This window comes from Onychostoma macrolepis, chromosome 13, assembly GCF_012432095.1.
Source record: "Onychostoma macrolepis isolate SWU-2019 chromosome 13, ASM1243209v1, whole genome shotgun sequence".
NCBI lineage: Eukaryota > Metazoa > Chordata > Actinopteri > Cypriniformes > Cyprinidae > Onychostoma > Onychostoma macrolepis.
In genome coordinates, this window is record NC_081167.1 from 12,822,208 (window position 1) to 12,846,347 (window position 24,140).

General features: G+C 38.2%; 1 protein-coding gene across 1 annotated transcript in view; it reads left to right on the plus strand.

The window, feature by feature from the left end:
• The window catches only part of camkmt (calmodulin-lysine N-methyltransferase), a 103,907-nt gene extending 79,976 nt beyond the window's left edge, over positions 1 to 23,931 (plus strand). The window contains exons 7-11 of the mRNA XM_058795329.1: positions 4,384 to 4,450; positions 5,509 to 5,583; positions 12,343 to 12,406; positions 14,881 to 15,012; positions 21,892 to 23,931. Of these exons, the coding sequence (XP_058651312.1) occupies positions 4,384 to 4,450; positions 5,509 to 5,583; positions 12,343 to 12,406; positions 14,881 to 15,012; positions 21,892 to 21,984 (431 nt within the window). The 3' untranslated portion in view covers positions 21,985 to 23,931. The remainder of the gene's footprint in view (positions 1 to 4,383; positions 4,451 to 5,508; positions 5,584 to 12,342; positions 12,407 to 14,880; positions 15,013 to 21,891) is intronic.
• The last annotated feature ends 209 nt before the right edge of the window (positions 23,932 to 24,140 follow it).

The window sequence follows — 24,140 nt, forward strand, 5'->3', positions numbered from 1 at the left end:
GCAGCATCTGAACTGAAATGGACTGATCTGGAACAACTTACATAGGCAGGATCTGTAAATGAAGTGCACAGGAAGAGGCAGCATAATTACGTTGCCTATGCCTTTTGGAACAGCCTTCACGTTTTAAAATGACACCTAAACAATACAGAGGCAGCTCACTTAGTTTTGGAACAGAGCTTGTGTGTTTCTGAACCAATCCAAACATCACTTTGTTCTGTTGGAGTGCTGACCACCATGGGTTTAGTGTCATGTTCTCAGTGTAGACTGTCTTCGAGATCGTAGCACAGAAAAGAAAAGCTTGCTGTGTTTTTAACCCATATTTACCTCAGATATTCTTCTCACTTCCACACACACATTCAGTCAGCCATTCTTAATGTGCACTCTGTCAAAGAATATACACACACACACACACACACTCACACCCCCTCGGCATATCTGAATGTGAGGCAAATCATCCAGCTGACACCCGAAACCTGCATTTAGCATGTTTAATACATATTCATGTCATTGAAGGCTACCGCTGTGTGTGTTGACTCACCTGCTCCTTGTCTCTCACCCTCTCCCCCCTCTTCCATTCCTCTATTGACTTTCTCTTTTGCCAGGAGCATGGATGAAGCTTAAACAGGTGACAGGGCACAGCTCGAACCTACTTTCTTCATTCCTTTTCTTTGCTTTTTCTTATTCCCGCTCTCCATCTCTCGTCTTCCCACCGCAATCACTCAGATTAGCGTCATTTGGCTCACAAAGGCAGGAAAAATGGAGACGACAGACGTGACAGCAAAATGCCGCAAAATTACCGTGCCCACATTCGTTAGTACAACAGCCAGTGCTGCCACTACAATGAGCTTTTATTGAATATCAAGACTCCAAGAACAATAGCTGTGGCATGAAATTAACACAATTCCTCATTGAGAAGAGATTTGTTTAAAAGAAAATGGAGGGAAAGGGAGCAGAGCAAGACATACTCAAAACATTCATAGTCTGTCTCTAAACTGCTTCCTGTAATAGAGTGTGAAAAGACTGGCAGTAGGCTGATAGAGCATTAATTGGCAGTGCTTTGTTTCAGAAATATTTCTGCCATAATAGAACGCCAAGAGATGATCTGATGATCGGACGAGGCCAGGAATGGACAAGCTGTCTTGGGAGAACCGTATACGATATGGTGTTTTCTTTCTTTCTTTTAGAGGAAAGAAAATGAAGGGATCTACAAAGTTGAAACAATAGTATTAGCATGTGAGCCATAGTACTCCACACTGTCAGTATCTACAGTTTCATATATATATATATGTATGGAGGTTTTTTTTTATCTTTTTTATCTTTTTTTACCTTTCCTGTTTTAAAGGGTTAAAACGACCTGTCCTGTATAGCTCCATACAACCTTAAATTTTCGAATCTGGCCTGTAAAGCAATTTCTGCTTTCACCATTTAGGTTTGACCTTTTTTTAATTATTAAAAACTTAACTATATAGCTATATATATAGTTAAATAGTGTACGGGGTTGGACAAAATAATGTGAACAGAATTATTTGGACAGAATAAGGTGTTTTGCCACCATTGACTTTAATACAGCTTTCAGCCTTAGAATAGATTAACACAATGTTTGAACAGTCTCCAGTTGAATGTTGTCTATCAGAACATCTATCAATTGCTGTAGATGTTGGAGGAGGGAATCTGTTTCTTACTTTTCTCTCCAAAAATTGCCCACAGTGGTTTGACATTAAGTCAGGTGATTGAGATGGGGCAATTGACCTATTGGTAAGCCCCGCCCCCCTTAGTTACTGTTGCGAACTCAGACAAACAAGAGGAGTTGCTATTGCTAACTGTCTTACAATGACCGCTGTCAGTGTGAAAACCTTGTCCCTATATCTTTTTCTGACTTAAAAATCATGGAGGGATATATAAAAGATTTTAAAATAAATATTGTGGGTGTTAATTTGAAAGAGAGGGCTTACAGATCACAATGCAAGCGGGAGAAGCCTCATGTTACATTCGTCACGATCAATATGAAGGATCAACACTGTTCATGTATCGCAGGGTACGATTAAATTAATTTACATTTAACCAGTTTAATATGAAGAGACAGTGAAATGTAGACCTTCGTTTATGTGTTTTTGCCCTACGCTGTACAAGCCGCGAGAACAGTCCACTATTTAGGTTTGTACATTAGCATGGACTCACTAACTTTAACGTTAGCTAGTTTTAGCCAGAGATGCCTTACTAAAGCACAAGATGACATTTAATGTTCTGCTTGAGTAGATGAAAATCGTAAATTAATGAGAGTATGGCAATCAGAAAAAGAACGTTTTTTTTTTTCTTCATTGGGATTGGGGTGAATGCTTAGGGACATTTTGCTCCATTTTGTTTGGTTTAGGAAATTGAATAAAATAAATTCCTCTGCCCTTCCTCTCAGGATACCTGGAATCAGTGTTACAAGTACCCCAGGCACATCGTTTTTCCATTTTTGAAGCATAAAGCATAAAAACGATGCAAGCTTCAGATCTTCTAATGTTTCTCTATGGCGCTGAAACCTACAGATGTCCGAGTTCCGCTCCCCGTGCAACTGATACTCAACTGCCATTGGCTCATCTGCATTCAATGGGAGGGGCTTACGATAGGTCAATTAGATGTTACTCCAAGTAGTGTTCTTACTTCCAATACCAAATATGACCGATTAGACGCATTACTACATGAACACACACACACACACACTCTGCACACTTCATCAAAAAATCAGGCCCAAGTGGGAATGAATAAAGTATATCAGAAAGTGCTGAGTGGTTTCATGATTCAGTTCTGATCTCAGTCTGTGTGTTCAAAAGGCTGGCTGAGCTCGTATTAAAGCCGTACATGTGTAATCAAGAGACCCTACTGTTAACTGTTAAATTTCACTTCTCACACACTGATTATGTTCTTTAATAGCTCCTGCTCTCTGGAGCTTTACAAACTCTGTTAAGCAGCAGTCCTGAAACTTGGAGACAATATATGCACAAGTGTGTTAGGAAGTCAATTTTTGATCAAAATTGTGTCTTGGGGCACTGTTGAAAGAGAATGAGAGACGCCAGTGCTGACCTCTCCCCCAGTGGTCTTTTCCTGATGGGATTACACTGTAAGCTTTCCACTCTCTCTCCTTAGCAGCGGATCTCACCAGTGTAACGTGCGCACCCAGCCCCCTCCCCTCTTTCATCGAGGGATTTGCCCTCCATCCCTGCACTATAGATTGGATTTGCTACGGTTGTTTTCCATGGAGCGAGAAAGAAAGCGGGGCAGAAAAAGCGAGAAATCGTAATTGAATTAGTTTAAAACTGTCGAAGGGTCTATTCATAGATGTGCTGACATCAATCCCACAGTATAACCACAATGGGTGGAGGCCCATCTGAAGAGATGGCTGCATGTTAAAAGCCTCCCTATTGATTACCAATGGTGATGCTTTGCATGAGTTGGTTTTGAGCTCAGTGGTAATCTGAGGATGAGGTGTGGAGAGAGACGTCTGTTACGGAAGCAAACGGACTCTGTGGGTTGACGTCATTTGAAAAGCCCTGACATAATAGAGTTCTGTAACATGGTTAAACAAGAAATCAGTTCGGTGTAAAGGCTCTTGATCAGAGGAATCAAGAAAATGCTCTTGCTGTTGATTAGCAGCGTCTCACCTACATCTCTAAAGTGATCTCTAAAAAAAGTTTTTTTTTTAACTTTTCTGTATTCTGAAGCTTGATCAGCTTGTTGTAGTATTCCTCATTTGTCAATTACAAATGAAAATAAATATAATACCAGATAAACTTTTGAATGAATTTATGAATCTAATGTTTATCATGTTATGAAATTATTTTTGTAGATAAATATGTATTGTTCCTACATGTGAATTACTTTACTGTCTGCCTGTCTGCCTGCCTGCCTGCCTGTCTGTCTTTCTGTCTTTCTTTCTGTCTTTCTTTCTGTCTGTCTGCCTGTCTGCCTGTCTGTCTGTCTGTCTGTCTGTCTGTCTGTCTGTCTGTCTGTCTGTCTGTCTGTCTGTCTGTCTGTCTGCCTGTCTGTCTGTCTGTCTGCCTGTCTGTCTGTCTGCCTGTTTTAGATTGTTTGGATACAATTGTGAAGAAAAAGCAGCCACAAAATGTCTAACAGTACTCAAAAAAGCATCCCAGGATGCACCTCAGGACCTGAGACTCAGGTTGGTTGCATAGTAGTGTTGTTGGCCAATCAGCCTCCAGGACCAGAACAAATTTGTTATGATGCCTTCACTATTATTACGAAAATTTTGGAAAATAGTAGGTCCGTTCAAACTTTTGACATGCTAGTGGATACATCTGTCTTCATGAAGTTAATGTTTAACTGTCCTGCTTTTATTAATTACAAAACAGTGTTGCATTTCTTGACAAAGAGCATCAGATGTGCGCAGTGTAATCGAGAGGAACAGACGAGAAGGGCTCTTCCTGTCTACCAATGTGTCCAGCAGGTAATCACTCATACGCCTCCCAACATCTCTGATAATGAAAGACAGAGCACTAATATTGCTTTTACATTACAGCCATATGAAGTCCATCTCTTATGTCAATACAAATTCAAGTGTTATAATTCACTGAAGCTTCGCATAGTCGAGCATGCCATGAAGTATAGAAAAGTGTGTTTGGGTAAAGTGGCATTTTACGGCACTTGTGTTCGGGACATAATAGTGTCAATAAGTGGGCAAAAATGAGGTTGCAAGGCTCCGTGTCACTCCCTGAACCCAGTTGGCCTGGTAACGAGGTATCCGCAGCCCGCGGAGCGAGCGCTACGCTCTCTAACGCGCCGAGATGTATCCAGGCAGAGCGATGATGAGCCACTCTCCGTGATTGAATGCCCTCATCTAGAAAACTCAAACACACACACACTCTGTCTAACACCCCTCTCTCACATTTGCCAAAACACAGCTCATCCACTGTGCACACCATCACGCAAATGCATTATCACCTAAAAAGTAATTTTGGCACTCAGTGATCTAACCACTCTCTCCCCCCTCGTCTCCTCTCCTCTCTCTTGCTCTGCACACTTCCCCCTCCCTGTGTATTTACACTGGGCTGATGAAGTGAAAGAGTAAACGTATAATTAGCCTGCATTACTTTGATTGTTTTCTTTAGAGATTAGGCTTCCTGTCAGAGCGCGCGGTTTGAGTGGGGTGAAGGTCGCGTGTGATTGGTTGAGGGAGGGGGGTGGATTCGCTTTCTCAAGTCAGTGAATAAGCAGCGCGGACCCCCACTGAGAGAGGAGATTGTATTTCCACAAGACGTAATTTTTGTTTACTGACTGTTAATAATGGCTAATTAATAATCAGATTTGCTTGCCTGGAAACCGGCCCTAGCACTTAAAGAAAAGAGAGAAGACGATCGCTGCCAGACAACGGCGCAAATAAAGCGAGTGTCAGGTGTGTGAAATGTCTCTGGATGCAGAATTATGAGGGATTATGGGGGTGAACGATAAATTGCGCAACAGGGTTGATGACACAGCAGCTATCATCCTGGTTCTGTCCTCTTTCAGGGTGGTGAGATGGGACAATGAGGCCGATGTGTCCGCTCTGGAGGGTCGCTTTGACGTGGTGATGTGCGCTGACTGGTAGGTTGATCCTTTTGTTGAACTGTCACTTCTTCAGAGATTCACCGTCACCCAAAACATGACACCTGTGCACAATTGTAGTGCATCACCTCCAAAATAGATTTCTTCAGGCCTTTTCTTTATACTGCTATACGATTCTGAGCAAATGAAGAGATTCTCTACATCTGTCCAAACTGGCCATTCTTACAGCTATTACAAAATAAATATCATATCTCACACTTTACTAGCATCTCCAGCCACAATATGTCTACACCCTCAATAAAAGTGTGCACCTTGTGTCCCGGTGATGTGGCATTAATATTCCTGCGCTCGTAACGCTTATCAGATGGCAGCCATCAGCTCGCGGATGGCACTGCATTATTTCCCCTCCGCCAGCTCCGCCAGGCATTTCCATTTTTCAGAAATTGCCTCTTTTTCATGCTTGGCGTCCCAGCAAATGGATGTCTTAGGCAAATTGCAAATAATTATGCCTGTGCAAGGAGAGAAAGAGAGCGAGAGAGAGATTGTGGAGCAATACAAACATTTCAATTAGCCAGGTCCTGAACATGTGGAACCATTGTTTTTTTCTCTCTCTCTTTTGTGTGTCTGTGTAAATGCGTTGTTGTGTGTGCATTACACTAGTCTTTTACAATCATTCGGATGTAAATTTTACTACTGGTACATTCAGACTTCATTATGTAATGCAAGAAAATTTAATGTTGCTTGAATGCTATGTTGGATAGTTTGGGAAATCCAGTTTAGGGAGGCATCATGTGATCAAAGATGAACAGTTCTCTTTATTTGCATGGTCATGTAGTTGATAAAGGAATGGTTCACCCAAAATTTTAATTCTGTCATCATTTGTTCATTCATGGCGCTGCAAACCTGTGTGACTTTATTTCTTCTGTATAATTCTCTATATAAAGTAAATGCGCTCCGATGTTTTTTATGAGCCCACTGACTTTCATTATACAGTCAGAAAAAAAAGTTGAAACAATCTTCTAAATATCTTATTTCTTTTATTCAGAAGAAAAAGTCATACAGGTTTGGAACAATATGAGAGATAGTAAATTCATTTTGTGATGAACTGCCCCTTTAATACATTTTACATGTTAAACTGTGTTCCAGTAATGTAATGTTTATATTAAATCTACACATTAAATGCACAGAAAATGGCCAATGAATACAGTAGATTATTAGAGAGATTGTATTGGTTCTTGTATTCATGTCTGATTCTGATTCCTGCTCTCATTGCGTGTTATAATAACCCTAATTAGTTCTCTAATTATAGACATTTTCAAATCATACACATTTTCCTTATCAACTTTTTCCTTAACACTATTATAGTTTATTACATTGTTATAAGCCCAGCTCTAAACAGGATGTTCTTTGGCATTGTCTCTATCTAGCACAAAGTGGTGAGGCTGATGGAGGCGGGGTATAATGATACCTGTGTGTTCTCTGGCGATGATCACTAAAGCCTGGTACAGCCTACTATTATTCTAATGTCAGACAAATGGCAGCTAATACGCAGGTAAAATGTGCAGCAGAGGGCCAGCATGAGATTGATTTGTGTGTAGTATGGAGATACTACGTGTGTGTGTCTGTGTGTGTGAAGAGAGAGAGAGTGGAAGAAGGTACGTGAGGATGAATCATGCCGCGTTGGCTGTCCCCCCGTTGCTTGCACTGGCAACTCATCTGTAATTGCCGTCGTCAGGAGAGTGATCGCTCGGCGATTAACGAACATAGCCATGCTGACGATCACCTGCGAAAAGGTCAACAGCCACACTTCTGCTCCGATTAATTATAGTCTTTCAGACAATCGTCAAGAAAGGCAGGACGTAATGCGGCGGCGCTCACACTAGGAGAAGAGAGAGAGAGAGAGAGATAGAGAAGTAATCTCAGCTATGATAGCAAAAGGTTCTTCCAAAAGACAGCCCTCTGAGGTTTCACCTCGTCTTTGTCTTCACAAGTCAATGCTATTCTTGTCTGAAAACTGTTTTGTAGCTACGCTAAGAGTTGACAAAAGCATTAAATTAGCACTCAAGGCCCACAGCTCTTTACTTGACTTGTGACGCTTTGTTTAAAGCCATATTTCCTCACTGCTGAGAAGGTAAAAGACTGATATGCTGTTTCTAATCATAAGTTTTCATGTGTCTCTTTCACATGGGCCTGTTTCATATTGCATATGTAATGTATTGCTAGTCTGTGCTCTTGTTTTGTAGTCTTTTGTAGTTCTGTCTTGGCACTGCGTCATTATGTCACGTCTGTAAACATAAAGAAGTTGTCCCGGCTACTAGGCTATCCCATGTGAGGATCCTGCAGGTGGTGGATCATTTATAGCCTTTTCCCACAGCAGCTAGAATAATTAAATGTATCATTTTGATGGTGGATTGTAATCCAGAAAGGATTACGTGTTTATGAAACACATGTGAATGAAATTTTAATTATATTCCAGTTTTAAATGTGCTTCTGATTACAGTTAGCCTGGGATTACACAAGATTTGTATTTTAAAGAAAACCAGTTCGAAGGGAGCATAATTTGCTTTTTGGGTTAAAAGAATTTCTTATTATGAAATTCGAATAGTATGACAAGACTGTACAGAAATTGAAATCTACACGCTAATACACACTATACTCATAGTCACGCAATGCTGATGTTGTTAGCATTAATAATTTGAGAATAAAGTATAACAATAATAATGATTTGCACGGTTTGATGTGATATGAGTTAACTGATCGCTAGATTAAATCACCATTGGTAGCGCGATTTATTGTAATGTTTTTTTCCTCAGTTGGTCAGAACAAATGTGGCAGACTTGTTACTTACTTGTTCAGATGACAGTATTCGGTGAAAATTCTTATTTGGGTCATATATTCCAAGACGTAGGCTAGAATCTGTGATTGCGAAGTACAGTAAACATCCACACCGGTGCAGTGACTGACAGCCACATACTCCTCAAAACATTAGATTCATCCATGCTGGAGCCGCGGCGCTGCACAACCCACGCAAGCGAGATAATTCTGCAAGCAGCTTGCAATTCCAGGTTTTCAAACAGAGATGGCGACAAAGAGACAAAACTTGAGGACTGCAGCTTTAATGTATAGGTGTGTAGTATGAATGAAAACCTAAACACTACATCTGCCATGTTGTCATCGTCATGTGACCTTCTCTGCCATTGACAGCTCTTAGTCTAGTGTCCATCAGGTGAGCACTTTAGAATCCCATGTGAAGCAGTAGGTCTTTTCTTGTTTCCCTGTTTCAGAGTTTCTTGTACTTTTGTTATTATGTTTTTAAAATGACTAAATTTGGATCTTCCTTGCCCTTGTTTCTGAGTTCTCAGCATTGCACCACAAGAAATGTGTAAATGAAACATCAGTGTAACTGCAACAGTGTGTTCTTGTTTACTATATTGAATATTTCTTGTAAATTGTAAAAAGGTTGTTGAGAGTGCACCTTTGAGAATTACAATAATGTCTGTAAAATAATATATAAAATAATTGCCTTTTTTCTTTTGATAATAATTATGGAGGTTTAAAGTATAACCTATTTCTGTTCAGCTCCATTTCTATAGTGACTACATGTAAACATGCTCGCAGGGAGTCTGTTTTAAAGTGCTATGGAATGGCACTCTGGAAAAACACGGCATATCCCATCACTTAGATCCTTAGTTGGAATCGCAGTAACACCAGGCTAGGGTCAAGCATGTGAAGAAGCAGTCAGCCGTGCTCCACGATAAGTGAATCAGTCATCAGTATCCTCCACTTGATCCCTCCAGCAGTTCCCATGCTGATGGGTGCCTGACACTAACAGGTGAATCTCCAAACAATGTGTGTGAGATTCCCTTAGGTGAAAACAGTTGTTGTGTAACCGTGTCTGTTGAATTTACTAGATGAACAGTTAAGTGTGTGTGTGTTTGTAGTCATGAGAGGGAACATCTTTTATTGCTGTCTAATAAACAGCAATGTTTTGTGACCTCCCACAGCAACTGAACCATAAGTGAGAGTGCACGTCTCTTAGAGATCCCTGGTTTTTGCTTCTTTACATACATACACACACACACAGAGAACATTGAAGCACTTCACTACACAAACACACACAGTGTAATTTAGGCGGCTGGTGTGAATTCTTGCAGTGGTCTTGTTGCGTAGTGAATGACTGACTGTGAGAGCCTGGCATCTTGGCTTCCTCTAAGCTTCCTGTGTCTGTGGACTCTAGATAAAAGCTTATGTGCATGTTTACTTTTATTTGTTTATTTATTTTAGTTTTTAAGAAGTAACTGTGTTATTTAGCTGATTTCTTTCTGTCACCTTTTCTTGTTTACTTTGCCCCTTGTTGAGCGTGCCGGCTCATTATGTGATTTTATTTATTTTTTTTCTATTTACACCTGTGTATTTTTAGAGCACCTTACCTTAAAACCTAAGTATGATATTTTGTGTCACCTGCCTAGCTGTATTGTTTAGCCCTTTTAACTATAATAGCACACAGGAAAAAATAAATAAATAATGCAACAAAAAAAAGTGCTTTAAAAATAGCACAAAAATGGGACTGGTCAATAATTTTTCCAATAGCTCTGAAAAATGGTATAATTTACCAGTTATTTAGATGATAGATAAATTGGTCATTTATAGCATTTCAGTGTTGATTTCTGTACAGTTGTTTGTGATTTCAAGGTTTGAAGCTTCATCAAATTTTAGATAATAAACAAACAAACAAACAAACCAATGAGAATGGCTGGCTAGATAGATAGATAGATAGATAGGTAGGTAGGTAGAAAAAACTTTTAACCCAAGGTTTATTTTTAAATGTAGTTTGTACGTTAAAAAAAAAAAAAAAACGTAGACTACAAATAAATAAATGAAAACTAAAAAAATTAATGATTAAAAAAAATAGCCATCACGTGTCCAGGAAACATAAAGGAAATTTAGTATATATCTGTGAAGACATCTCCACATATGAAAGGTTTTCTCTCTAATCATCAGTAATGTCAGTCATCTTAGCGTAAGCTCGTATTGATGGTATGATTTTTATGATTCGTTTATCTGCCGTCACTGAATCCTTTAGGTTTCAATGAGGGGATGAAGTTAATGCACTCTGGATTAGGTCAGATCAAGTATAAAAACCCACTCATATTTTAATCTTACTACCATCACCTTCAGATTACCACATCCAAAAATATTTCAAGACAAGCCCCATTTGCGGTGTGTTTGTCATCCTGGTGAGCTGTGTAAGTTATGCACTTCTGTAATATGCTACCACACTTCTATTTATAGCATCGTAAATGCACTGTTCACTCAGGCCAGGCAAGAGAGAGGGATTTGAATATCAGTTAACCACTGGTGACGATGTCGACAACAATACCAACAAGCAAATATTGCTGTCCAAAGCTGTGACCTAATGCTGGTGCTGTTGTGGATGGTCAATAGCTTTTTACTAAACAGAAAATACATTTAATCAAAGGAGAAAGAATGAAAGGCAAGTATTACATCATTGACAGGTCAATATATGGAAGTAAAGGAGGAAGCACCACTGGTAATGTGGGAAGGGTTTTGTTTGACGTACCCTGTCAAGGCCAGTGTGGCCCAGTCGAACATTCCTGCACTCTCACCCTTAAACTCACCCTCTATTGTCCCGACTGACCTACTCCACCCAAAACACAGGGTCAAAAGTTGAACTGCTAATGAAACGCTTCAAGCCATCAGACTCGTGACCGCTAGACATCGCCAGTTAGATCACAAAAATAAGGTTTAATCAACATAACTCTGACCTTTGACCCCTAGCAAACGAGAGCAGTGTTTTAGCAGGGCCAGAGGTGATTGGACTAAAAAGTTTACAAGTAAATTCAGTCTGGAACATGGTTTGCTCTTGTAAAAATAGTTGTAGTATTATGAATATGTAAAAAGCACAAGAATATGTACAGTTTACTGTTTTTTACTGTTTAATTAACTTTCCATAGAGTTTTTGAAAGACATCTCTTACGCTCATTAAAAATGCAGTGAAAACTAATATTGTAAAATATTATTATAATTTAAAATAATGGTTTTTAATTTGAATATATTTTAAAATGTAAGTTATTTCGGTAACACTTTACAATAAGGTTCATTAGTTAACATTAGTTAACAACATTAGTTAACATGAACTAAGAATGAACAATACTTCTACAGCATTTATTAATCTTAGTTAATGTTAATTTCAGCATTTACTAATGCATCATTAAAATCTCAAGTTGCGTTTGTTAACATTAGTTAATGCACTGTGAACTAACAATGAACAACTGTATTTTTATTAACTAACGTTAACAAAGATGAATAAATAGTGTACTAAATGTATTGATCATTGTTTGTTCATGTTAGTTAATACATTAACTAATGTTAACAAATGACACCTTATTGTAAAGTGTTACCGTTATTTCTTTGTTGGTATGTATTTATATGTTTGTATTTGAATGTAAGTTGTATATACTGTATGTAATTGTGTGTCACTGAAGGGTTTTTCTTTTTCTGTTGCTTTGTATTATGTTAACGCCACCTGATACTTCCTTGATCGTTCATCTCTGCTAGCGTGTGTGTTTTACCTTTGATTTGAATGCTGTCACGCCACTGAAACAAGATTTGTTCACATCTGAGGAAAAAAAGAGCATCAGCTAGATTTTTTTTGCCGTGTTGCTGGATTTATTCGCAAACAGTGAAAATAAATAGCCTGCTGCTTTATCTGGAACCATTATCATTGCAATGCATTCTAATCTTTCGCGTTTTTCTGTCTTTCTCTTTTTCTCTTAGTCTGTTTCTTGACCAGTACAGAAGCAGTCTGGTTGATGCACTAAGAAGATTACTGCGACCTGATGTAAGTGTGTGTGTGTGTGTGTGTGTGTGTGTGTGAGACAGTCTCAGTAATTAGTTGGCATGCAGTGATTGAGCGAGTAATGGAATGGCAGGATTAATATCATGTAATACTTTAATACTTATTATGTGCAACTTAGATTGGGTCATCTCATCTATTTTATGCACTGCACTAATCATAAGACCCACAAGTCCTCTTTCATGCCCTCTTGATATAAGACCCTGAACAGCAAATGAAAAACACTTCAAAGATAACAACGGATTTGTATTTATCTTTAAGGTTTTCATGAATCGTCTTTGATATTTGATGTCTTTATGTAAAGGGCTGTGCTGTATGTGTGTGTGTGTGTGTGTGTGTGTGCGTGTGCGTGTGCGTGTGCGTGTGCGTGCGTGAGAGACAAAAATTATATTTGGGTGTTTTTCAAGCAATCTTGATTAACTAAATTCTTGTTTATTTAATTTGTTTACTGTAAAAAAAAAAAAAAAATGGACATACATGCATCACAGGAAAATTGGTCTTTTCCAATGAAAATAATACTCATGGTAATAAAAAAAATAATTATATATATGTTTTTATTAATTATAAATTATTATATATTTTTTAAAATACAATGTTTTATGATTATAATTTTTTTTAAGATTTGCATATTTTAGGGTCTGTAAAAGGCTAACACAAAATCCGTACAAAGTATTTAGCAGTAAGGTTTCAGCAATAAATTTATTTCCAAGACAAGTTTTAATGTGACCTCCATATAACAAAAAGGAAGCTGTTAGTAATTGTTAAAACTTTTTATTAAAGTATTAATTCTCCTAATCAGGTAATAATAATGTCAAAAAAAAAAAAAAAAAACTCATTCATTGTTCATTGTTGAGTCGAGAAGGGGTAAAACAGATTTATTGTTGTGATTTTCCCCATAGCCTTCTGACCAAATGTTTGAGCCGATTTATTAAAACCAATTAATTTTCCTCCTAATGACTCTAATTTGTTATTCTAAAATGACAGCAGACCATCCGGCCAGCATACACAGCTGATTAACACATCTGTAGATATGCTCGTTTGTGTATGTGTATGCTTTCAGCGTACGTCCCGCATGGAGCTTATGAAAAAATGAAAACATCTGTTGTATTGAGATGATCCTGTTCTCATATTAGTAGTTGTTTGTTTCATTTGTGTCGTTGCCCATTTAATTAAAGCAATAATATGAACAAAATATGAAATAATATTTAAAACCGAAGGATTTCAAAGAAACTTTGAACCTTTGGGTAATCCTCTTAGCTTGCCTGGTTGGTCTGGGCTTGTTGATCTATAAAGAGAGGGGATGCGCTTCCAGCCATTGATTGGATTAGGTGAGCTTTAATCTTTTTGTTTATTATCTAATATAATACCTGGGAGAAATCAAATAGAATGTAATGATGCAAACCGCCACGTACGGCAAGTGGGCTTTGAGACGTAGTGAAGATGAGCTGGGCCAGATGGAGAAAAGAGCTCAACCCCCACACTAAAAGCTTACCAGTCTACCACAATTTTTCATTTGAAGGATTAAAATCCGCTTGCTAAAATTTTCTTTATTTGGTAATTTACTAGGCCATTTATAGCCGTTTGTTTTTTGTAGTTTTGTTTAAAAGAGAAGGATTTTATATTCAAACATATTCAAACATCTAAAAATGCACAAAGTTTCCTGTAAGGGGTAGGGTTAGGTGTAGGTGTAGGGTTGGTGTAGGGCAATAGCACATACAGTTTGTACAGTAGAAAAACCATTACGCCTATGGAGAGTCCCCGTAAACCACAAATACCAACGTGTGTGTGTGTGTACCTGTTTTTCTATTCAGGTGGGGACTTAAACCTGAATACACACAGACTCATGGGGACTCGTGTCACGGTGGGGACCTAAATTGAGGTCCCCACGGGTAAACAAGCTAATAAATCACATAGAATTACGTTTTTTGAAAATCTAAAAGTGCAGAAAGTTTCCTGTAAGGGGTAGAGTTAGGTGTAGGGTTGGTGTAGGACAATAGAATATACAGTCTGTACAGTAGAAAAAGCATTACGCCTATGGAGAGTCCTCACAAGGATAGCAAACCAGACATGTGTGCGTGTGTGTTTATAAAATTTGTTTCATATAATAATAATAATAATAATTGCAAATAAAACAGGTAAATAAAAGATTAGATTATTGCAGTATGTTTAACAAAGAAAAAAATCTCAGCCTTTCTTCTTAAAAATGTTAACATTTAATTCAATGTGTTACTCGCCATTCCTTTGTAATTGTTTGTGAAGTGTACTAGTAATTTCTGAGTGAAAATTGTTTCTATACCAAAAAAGTAATCTGGTTAATGAGAAAGTATTTTAATGTGGTCTTCAAACATACATATTGTTTACCTTTACTTTATGCTACTAGATGCACAATTTGTCGTCAGTGAAGTGAAACACTAGTAAAGTGTCTCTACACTGTGTATATTTGTGTTTTGTCTCTTTAGGGCACGGCTCTAGTATTTGCCCCTACCAGAGGAGACACGCTGGCAGAATTCTGCAGACTGGCAGAAAGCACAGGCCTAAGAGTGTGTCGCTATGACAACTACGACTCACACTTGTGGGACCTTCACCTGAAGGTGTGTATTGTATATGTGTGTAAATGTTTTAAAGTGTCAGAAACTTGAGAATCAAAGTTTTAAGTGTGACTGCATTTGCCGCCGCCTTTGTCTGCGCTCTAAATTTGTATTTTGAATGTTTCACTAAAGTACAGTATGCTATGTCAGCAGGAACAGGAACAGGGAGTCTGAAAGCTTAAGCTCTAAATGGACTCTTAGAACTCAAAAGCTGTCTTTCTGAGAAACTCTAAATGAATGGGACAGGGTGCAACTCCTTTCCCCCTGCCTGAAAGCACAAATACCGTACCCAGGTCAAAGCAGCAGTGCCGTCCAGCTGGTTAACTGGCACCGATAGCACAGCCACGGCTGCCATTTTTGGTTACCGAAGAAGCTGTGAGGACCCATTATGCCCCACAGGCCTAACAGTGGCGGCCCTACCCATGCCTGAGGAAAATGGGCCTGTCAGCGGGACTCTAGAGCTGAGTGATTGGAACTTTATTTCTGAGGTGATGGACATGGCTGGGCAGAAAAACGCTGAGGGGTCATTGTGACTACCGAGGAAAGAGTGTTTGAATTTAGAGCCGTCAATCGAGAGGACAGAAGGAGAGAGAAAGAGAAATGCAGAATTATGGTGTACATAGAAGCCATAGAGTGGAAAAATAAGTGTTTTTTTCTTAATTTCCCCTTAATAAGCATGAACAGGCCTAATAGAGCAGCTAAAGTGGAAAGTTTTAAGCCCTTACACAAAGTCCATAAAAATGCGGCCCGATGTACTGTGTTAATATGAAGAAACTTTCCGTAATGATTTTTCACAGGTGTTTTACCCATATTTTGATTTACGCATAAGGTGAAAATAAATGTTTGTAACAGATAATGTCCTTGTAGAAAATTACCAGTATCTCTTCCATTTTTCAATGATTTTTTTCTTACAATGTTCTTCTTATCTAGCGGAACACTTAAATGCATAACAACCACCACTTTAATGCATAACATTAGAAAGAGTAATTTCATTTTAAATTCAGATTTGTACAGATTTTTGTGAGAACACACATTGTCAAAAGTCAGAGCCAGTCTGCAGATTTTGGGCAGTCGGAGTAGTGTACTCCAATTTTCTAGTTTCAGACTATGATTATTTTTGATATATTGAGCCTATTTTAGAAAACATCGTTTCCGTTTTTCATGTGTCTTCTAGCAACAAGGCACATGTTTCTGTGTAAGTGTAACCCCTCTTGATTCGTGTGTTCTTTTATTTCAATAATGACCACGCGAAAGCAGTTTTGCTGAGCACATTCACTTTAGTGTTTACTGCAACTGAGGAAATCTGGAAAAGACACGAAGAGCACCAAACAGACAATAAATACTGCTGGTCCGGTCATAAAACATCCTTCTCAACAGCTCACATGAACTGAATACTTAAACACTTTTTGTTACATACGAATATGACTCAGTCTCTTCTCTTTCTTTCATGAATATAGAACAAAACTTGCACAGAAGAAAAGTAATACATCGTACCTGGAAAAGACACGAAGAGCACCAAACAGACAATAAATACTGCTGGTCCGGTCATAAAACTGTCAGAAAATAATAAAATAATCAAACAAATATACCAAATGAGATAAAAAGCAGACGCCATTAGCACGTGGCGTGCACAACCACCTGTAAGGCACGTAAGACCCTGCTACACACTGATTTACTATTCTAAACAGGAAATACGGAATAAAGTTCTCTCAAATACATTTCTAGACAAATGCAATTTACTTTATTTTTGTCTAAAACAATATCTTCCAATATTTTCTTGACCAATCGACCAGAGACTTTCTTTTACCTACCATCCTTCTCAACAGCTCACATGAACTGAGAAGGTGGCTGATTCAACCCTTAGTACACCCTTCTTGCCTGTAGGTGTCTCCCTTTTTCCAAGATGCATTATTTAAATAACCTATGAACAAGGTTAATTTAACAAGAACAAATATTTTATAACTAAAACAAGCATTTTGACACACTTCACATTTAGTTTCTGTTTTTCCTTTCTTTACTCTGTTACATAAGTTTGTTGTGTTTGGATTGGAATTACTTTGGAAAATCTGTAGTTTCGTTTAGTGTATGATGCTTAGTTTTTATCTGTAACCATTTACAAAGTTGGCAAGCGTAGGATGCATCATGTTTTAAAATCTATTCCAATTAGTATAGTGTGTTCCAGCTTTTAGGTGAGCGAGCTGTGATTTTATTTGTAACCAACCAGTAATCCTCTCTACCTGTGAACCATTTTGGCCACATGGCTGATACTACAGGCAGTGAATGTATTCAGTGTTGGAAGCGAGCGAAATGTGTGAAATCGCTCACAGCGCCTTTAAGTATTGTCCAGTCGAATCAAAACGGTGCCACTCTTGCCCATTTGCACACACACAACTAGCTAATGCATTCACCTTTTCCTCGTGTTGCCCCGATGCACCTGAAGTCTAACGGGATCTTTTTGAGCCCGACCACCTGCTGTGTTTCTGTGCGGATAATGACATGAGCAGCAAGGGGCCGAGATAGCTGAGTCAAGAGTCCCGCTGTTCGCGCCCGTGTGCGTGCGTCTTTACTCTCGGTTTGCCGTCAGCTGTGTGTGTGATACGAGGGGCGAGCTGAAGTGCCCTCATCATATCTCAAAGTGATTAATTCCTCTTTCTTATCTTCTGATGAACACCCTGCCCCCTGCGAGAGAACGTAAGAAAGGAAGTGCACAAAGAAACGCGCAGCAGACAATAGATCACATGCCCCACCTCCTTCAGAATCCCAAATCACAGTCTTCTATTATAGCAGCATCTACGGGCCCCTCCCGGACTTACACCTACGGTCGTCTGTCGCTCCTCACCTCCAGCCAGCCTCTGATGTCTTGGAGATTGAAGTGTTTCCTTTAAGACCCTAAATCTCCTCCCTGCCTCCCTCCCTCCCGCATGTGCAGGCCAGCCGCGGATGGGGCTCTCAGCGGTGTGGGGACCTGGCGAGGGGGCTGTGTGTTATCCTCTTATCCCCACTGTTCTGGAATAGAGCACCAGCAGCTGGAGGACTGCAAGCCGCCTGATAATGCAGCTATTTTCTACTCGGCCATCTTAATCTTGTTACTCAAATGGTTGTGAAGAGAGTCATGAATTTTAATTCAGACATCCCCCGTTCACACCCACACATATACATACACATATTAACTTAATCTCTCTACATCCTCCCAACTTCCAGCTGTCTGTCTGGCCGTATCTGCTCTCAGCGCGTTTAACACCCGAATCTATCCATTTCTGGGGCCTGTAGCGCGAGCATCCGGTTGTCCGTTTCATCCTGTGCTTTCTAAAGAACGCCTCTCGCTCTCCTGGATGCAGAAAGCAGGCTGAGGGGGAACGAGGAGAGGGAGGGAAAAGCAGCAATAAAATAAATGACTTGCATCTTGGCAGCCGTGCGATTAAAAAGTAGGAGCCGATTTATCCAGCCACCCATGAAGCTGATTAGCAGGCTGTGATCAGGAGGAACAGCTTTGCCTGTTAAACTTTTCACCTTTGCAAGCTCGCTGCCTTTTTCCCCTTCCTCTCTCTCTCTTTCTAAGCTTCTTTGCTATATCACTCTCTAACACTTTTATTGCGCACTCTCTCTTTCCTTCTGGCCTCTCTCAATCCTAACTTCCACGTGCACGCTCCAAACCTGTGTTCTAATGCATAAGCTCCCTATGCAGTGTTCACTTGAAGCATGTGTATATATTTTGGTCATCTAACTTGACAAAATTCATTTATATGGAACACCCTGCAGTAATTCAGTCATGGCAGATGAGAAGTGTTCGGTATAAATATAGATAGATTGCAAGGACACATTAAATTGATCAAAAATGATTGACATTTGTCAAAAAATTTCAACTTCAAATAAATGCTGCTCTGTTGAACTGAAGAGTCCCGAAAAAATGCATCTCAGTGTCCACAATAACATTAAACATTACAACCATTTTCAACATTTATAATGATAAGAAGTGTTTTTTTTTTTTTTAGAGCAGCAAATCAGCATATTACAAAGATTTCTAAAGGATCATGTGACACTGAAGACTGGAGTAATAACTGCTGAAAATTCAGCTTCACCATCACAGAAATAAATAGTATTTTTAAAAGGTATTAAAATAGATTTTTATTTTAAATTGTAATACAATTTTAAAATGATACTCTTTTCACTATGTTTTTGAAGTTTATTAATTAAATGTTGTGAACATAAGAGCCTTCTTTCTTATTGACCCCAAACCCTTGAACTGTAGAGTTAATGTAAAATGTCTGTATAATTATGTATATTAATATATCTGACCTGAAATCCCCAAATGTCAGGAGAATGAATCGCTGTTTAATATTTAAATATAGATTTAAATAAAAATATTTACATTATTATAGTTCATCATTCCCAAATGATATGATTATAAAAATAAATAAGGAAATAAATGATTTGTTAATTTTACAGTATGTATCTTCTATTAACTATTTTGTGATATTTGATCATAATATGACATTATAACAGTCGCATTTCTTTATACCTGCAAACAATAGTGCAAAACCCTGTGGAGAATTAAGCTCAATATAACAATATAAGATGTGAAATGACTAATAAATGTTACATTTCTCTCAGTGGCTGGTAAATTTCTCTCTTCAAATCGTGTGAGAGTATCAGTGAACTCTTGCTCCGTGTGCTGTTTACAGTGGCCTTCAGACGGAACATATACTGTATGCTCCCTATGGTTTTAAGTGTATGTTGCAGGGTACTGTCAGGTGATTTGATCTTACCCTCTCTTGCACTGCACTCTCACTTGTCTGGGTTGGTGTGAATGTGTCGGTCCTCACATTGGGCTTAGTGTTGGTCGGCTGGCTGCCCCGATTACAGAGAGGTCACGGGTTCAAACATTGGCTGCTGTGTCGAGGGGTGGAGAGAGAGATAACACACATCAAGGGCAAGAGAGCGGCCTTTTATCTGTTTTTATTTTATCTCAGGCCACAGAGATGATGAGGTGAATGTTAGAGTAAGACAGAAGGAGCATGTGTATCCATTTGGGAATCACTTAATGGTGCTCATACTGATTTAACATTCATTGGTAATGGTTTATTCTCGCAGTTTGTAGTCAATGGAGGATGCTTAGTTACATCAGTGATACTGTTTATAACTTTGCCTTTAAAGCTCTGCCTTCAGTTTCACATGTGAATGATATAACTTTAGACGGATGGAAGAATTGGTGAGCTCTGTATATGACGGTCCTGTTTGAATGGCGTTTGCATTAAATATCCCACAAATAAAATAAAAAGTGGTGGTAGTGATTGTGTATGTGACCAATTCTGCCCTGATTACATTTGAATCATTCTGAAAATCTACTCACACTTCAGCTGTGTTTGCTGTTTGGAGGGATCTTGTTTTCATAGATGAACTGCACGTTTCTCTTTCTAAGTACTGGCGGAGTGTGTGGGATTTTGGAGGATCTGATTGGTTGGGACAGGGCTGATCTCCAGGGCAGAAGAGACTGGCGGTGCACTGAGTGTACTGCCACAACTCTAGAGCTCAGACAGTGGCAGAAAAGCAGACCCACAGGGCATATTGTACAGCAAGGCTGCGTGACATTCCCTCTGCAGACACCTCTACTCTAAGCAGGCCATTATGAAGCAGTTAGTGGGATTCTTGCCGCTTGTCCTTGTTTGTTAGAGGGAGTTCTTGCACTGCACATATGAATAGTGAAGGGCATATCGCAGAAAGCTTTTTTTAATGAAATGCAGCAGAAATAGAATGTTCTTACTCTAATTTGTCAGAGCGGTTGTGAAAGCAGTAGAGTAAGTTTCATTTGAACATTGAGGCTGTGCCTCAAACCCTATCATCCCATATCCTAATCATATATAATCATTATAAAAAATAGTATTTAAATATGTTTCTCAAAATAAAAGTATGTTTAATTTTTATATGTAAAATTCATCAATAGTAAGTTTTTGGGTGGCATTGTCGTTACTGTAACACACTACAATGATTCAAATGGTTTTTGGTCATTTAAGTAAATATAAATATTATGTGAAAACAACTTATTTCAGTTAGTAAGCCAACATTTTAATGTTTTCAAGTTTTCAAAAAATCTAAAAAAAAAAATAAAAATAAAAGTACTGAAATAAAATTAAGACTAAATAGCAATAAAAAAACTGTAAAAATAACAAAAGCACATTATATTGCTAAAACTTAAAATGAAAATTAAATAAATTAAATAATTCTAAATATTAATAAATACTATATAGATCATACTAAAATAGCACCGTTGTTGTCACACTAGATGACATTTACTTGAACTAACCCATGCTCTGTCATTAAAAATGTCAAATTATTGGATTATTTTATGAGACTTATTAACTTTTTTGCACTTGACTTTTTTTTGTCACGATAGTCTCCTCTATGATATCTCTTCATATTTTTTCTGCATGTTGGTCACACCTTTCATTTAGAACAATATTAGAAAGCAGTGCAATTTTGTTAAAATATTTTTTTCTATTAAATGATAAAATATGCCAAACTATTTAAGGTTTTCTTTTCAGGAATGTCATTCCTTTAGTGAGCACAATTTTTAAAATTGTGATATGAGATCAGTCCTGATATCATTCAAATAATAACTCTGACATACTTTGTAAAAATATTAAAATGATTTTTAAAATATGATTTTCATAGAAGTCATTGTATGTTTGAAGTGCACTTTAAATGTTTTTAAATGAATTAATGTCACCACATTGGTATGGCTATTTGTATAGTACTTTAATTCTAATGTTTATTTGCATGCTGTGAATCCATGCATATATCTGAGTGACTCAGTTATTGATTCAGTAATGTTGTTTTTCCCCATCTTTTTTTCCTGCTTCTGAACTTTTGAATCTTGTTTTTCAGATGCAGAGAGAAGGAAAGGAAGTGTACGATGAGAACATCCATTATCCTTTTCTCCTCACTCTCACTCACGGATCCAGTCCAGCCCTGATCTGAGCTGGGCAAAGCCATCTCATGCCAGGCTGCCTTTCTGTACCGCCCACCCCGGCTTTGCCACTGTGTCCTCAGCTCCTAAACAGCCTCTAATCACACTCCTCAACTTGGATAACTTTTTTTAACTACCGTGTGTGTGTGTGTGTGTGTGTGTGTGTGTGCAGTGAAAACAGACTATGTAGGTGAGTTGCCATGTGTGTGTACTTGACCTGTTTACTGTGCAACAATAGTGTGAAATGCATTAAATGGGAATGGAGAACACATCCCTCCCTCTCATCCTACAAACACTGCGGATGTGACGCTCAGATATGAACTCATTCAATGCCTGTGAGTATGCGTGATATCAAAGATGATGTTTCAGGGCAGAATGTTGTGAATTTATGACTCTAGAGGCTGATACAGCTAATCAGGTTCGCAGGACTATCTTCGCCTCTTTACAAAGACGTAAATGAGGCCGCAGGGTCGTCTTGATCATGAGATCTTGTTATCATAATAACACCAGCTCTCAGTTAGCTACTGATTCTGTATCTACATTCAAAGGTTCATTCTGACACCAAAGGTTATGAGGGGTTGAGATGGATGCTGCTGCGCTGAATGTTATTTGCTTCACTGTGAAATGCTCTCACCTGGCTTTTTTTTTTTTTTATCGAAGAGCTGACAAGATATGACAGATTAGGCCAGACTAAGACTGAATTGATGTCTTGACAGCGTCACACTACCACTGGTAAGACCTGCAGCACTGTTCTCCTGTATGTTTAGAGCACACTCTCTGTGCATGCTGGACTAATGGCCTCATAAAGGGATGAAAATGGTGTCATCATTTGTCATGTCTTTTGAAACCCATTTGATTTTCTTTGAACCATAGAATGTAAAACGGGTTGTTTGTAGCAGAATGTCCAAATTGGTCATTTCTATACAATAGAAGTGAATGGTGATCATAACTATCATTTTCAGAGAATAGCAACTTAAGTTTCAGTCTTTTTTGCACACAAACGCTTCAGAGGACTTGAAATAATGTGAAAGCTGGGTGGACTTGGACTTGGAAAGCTTGACAGCCTCTGGTCTTCATCCGCTTTGATTGTATTGAAAAGAGCAGCTTGGACATTCTGCAAAACATTTCTTTTTATGTTCCATGAAGGAAAGAAAATGTGTTTGGAAATGACATGAGAGTGAGTAAATGATGATTTTCAAGTTTAAATTTAATTAATAGATACAGTTCATAGGAGTTCTGTTTAGATGCCCCTTTCCACCGTGGAATAAAAAAGTTAATAAATAAATAATGTAATTGCGATTTGTGGCAAGTTTATATCTCGCAATTCTGACTTTTTTCCTCTTAGCTATACATTTACATCCTGCAGGTTTTTTCACTGCAGAATAAAAAAGAAAAAAGGTAACTATGACTTTTTTTCTCATGATTCTGACTCAATTCAAGTTTATATCTCGCAATTTAAACTTTTCTTCTAAGAATTGTGAGATCCAAACTTAGAATTGCAATATTATAAACTTAAAGTCAATATAAAGTATGAATTATGATATAAAAAGTCACAATTACCTTTTATTTTAATATTATGGTGGAAACAAGCTTCAATAGTTCTGTTTTTGTAAATTAAGGGGCATACAGATGTTGGTTTTTGGTGTACATTCAGAAGAAAATAATTTTACACCCAAATATTAAACTCTTAAACTATTTTATGCATTTTAACAAATAAATCTTTGGTTGATTTAATTTTTTCCCCTAAACTATAGCCCTTTTGTCCCCACTGTTGTTTTCTCCTGATGGTGAGCTGCTGACGCCTCATTCAGAGCTCTTTGGTTTGTTGCGAATTGTTCAGGGCTGTGTGCTTCTGCACTGTGATTACATTTGTACAAAACACAGATGAGTCCAAAGTGATTGTTTCTCACTGACACTGCAGGTGCTTGTAACGACTGTGATTAAATCATTGTTTTGAATCCTTCTGTGTCCCGCAAATTTTTTTGTGTCACATAATGTGTAATTGATTTGTGGTGTGGTGGCTCATCGTTATAGTGATTAATGCCAAAATTGTTTCATTGTATTTAATGCATCAATTGTACAATTGAATCATTCTCTCTCTTTCTTTTCTTTTTTTTTTTTTTTTTTTAGAAACAGTCGGGTCAAATATTGGGACCAAAAATATGAT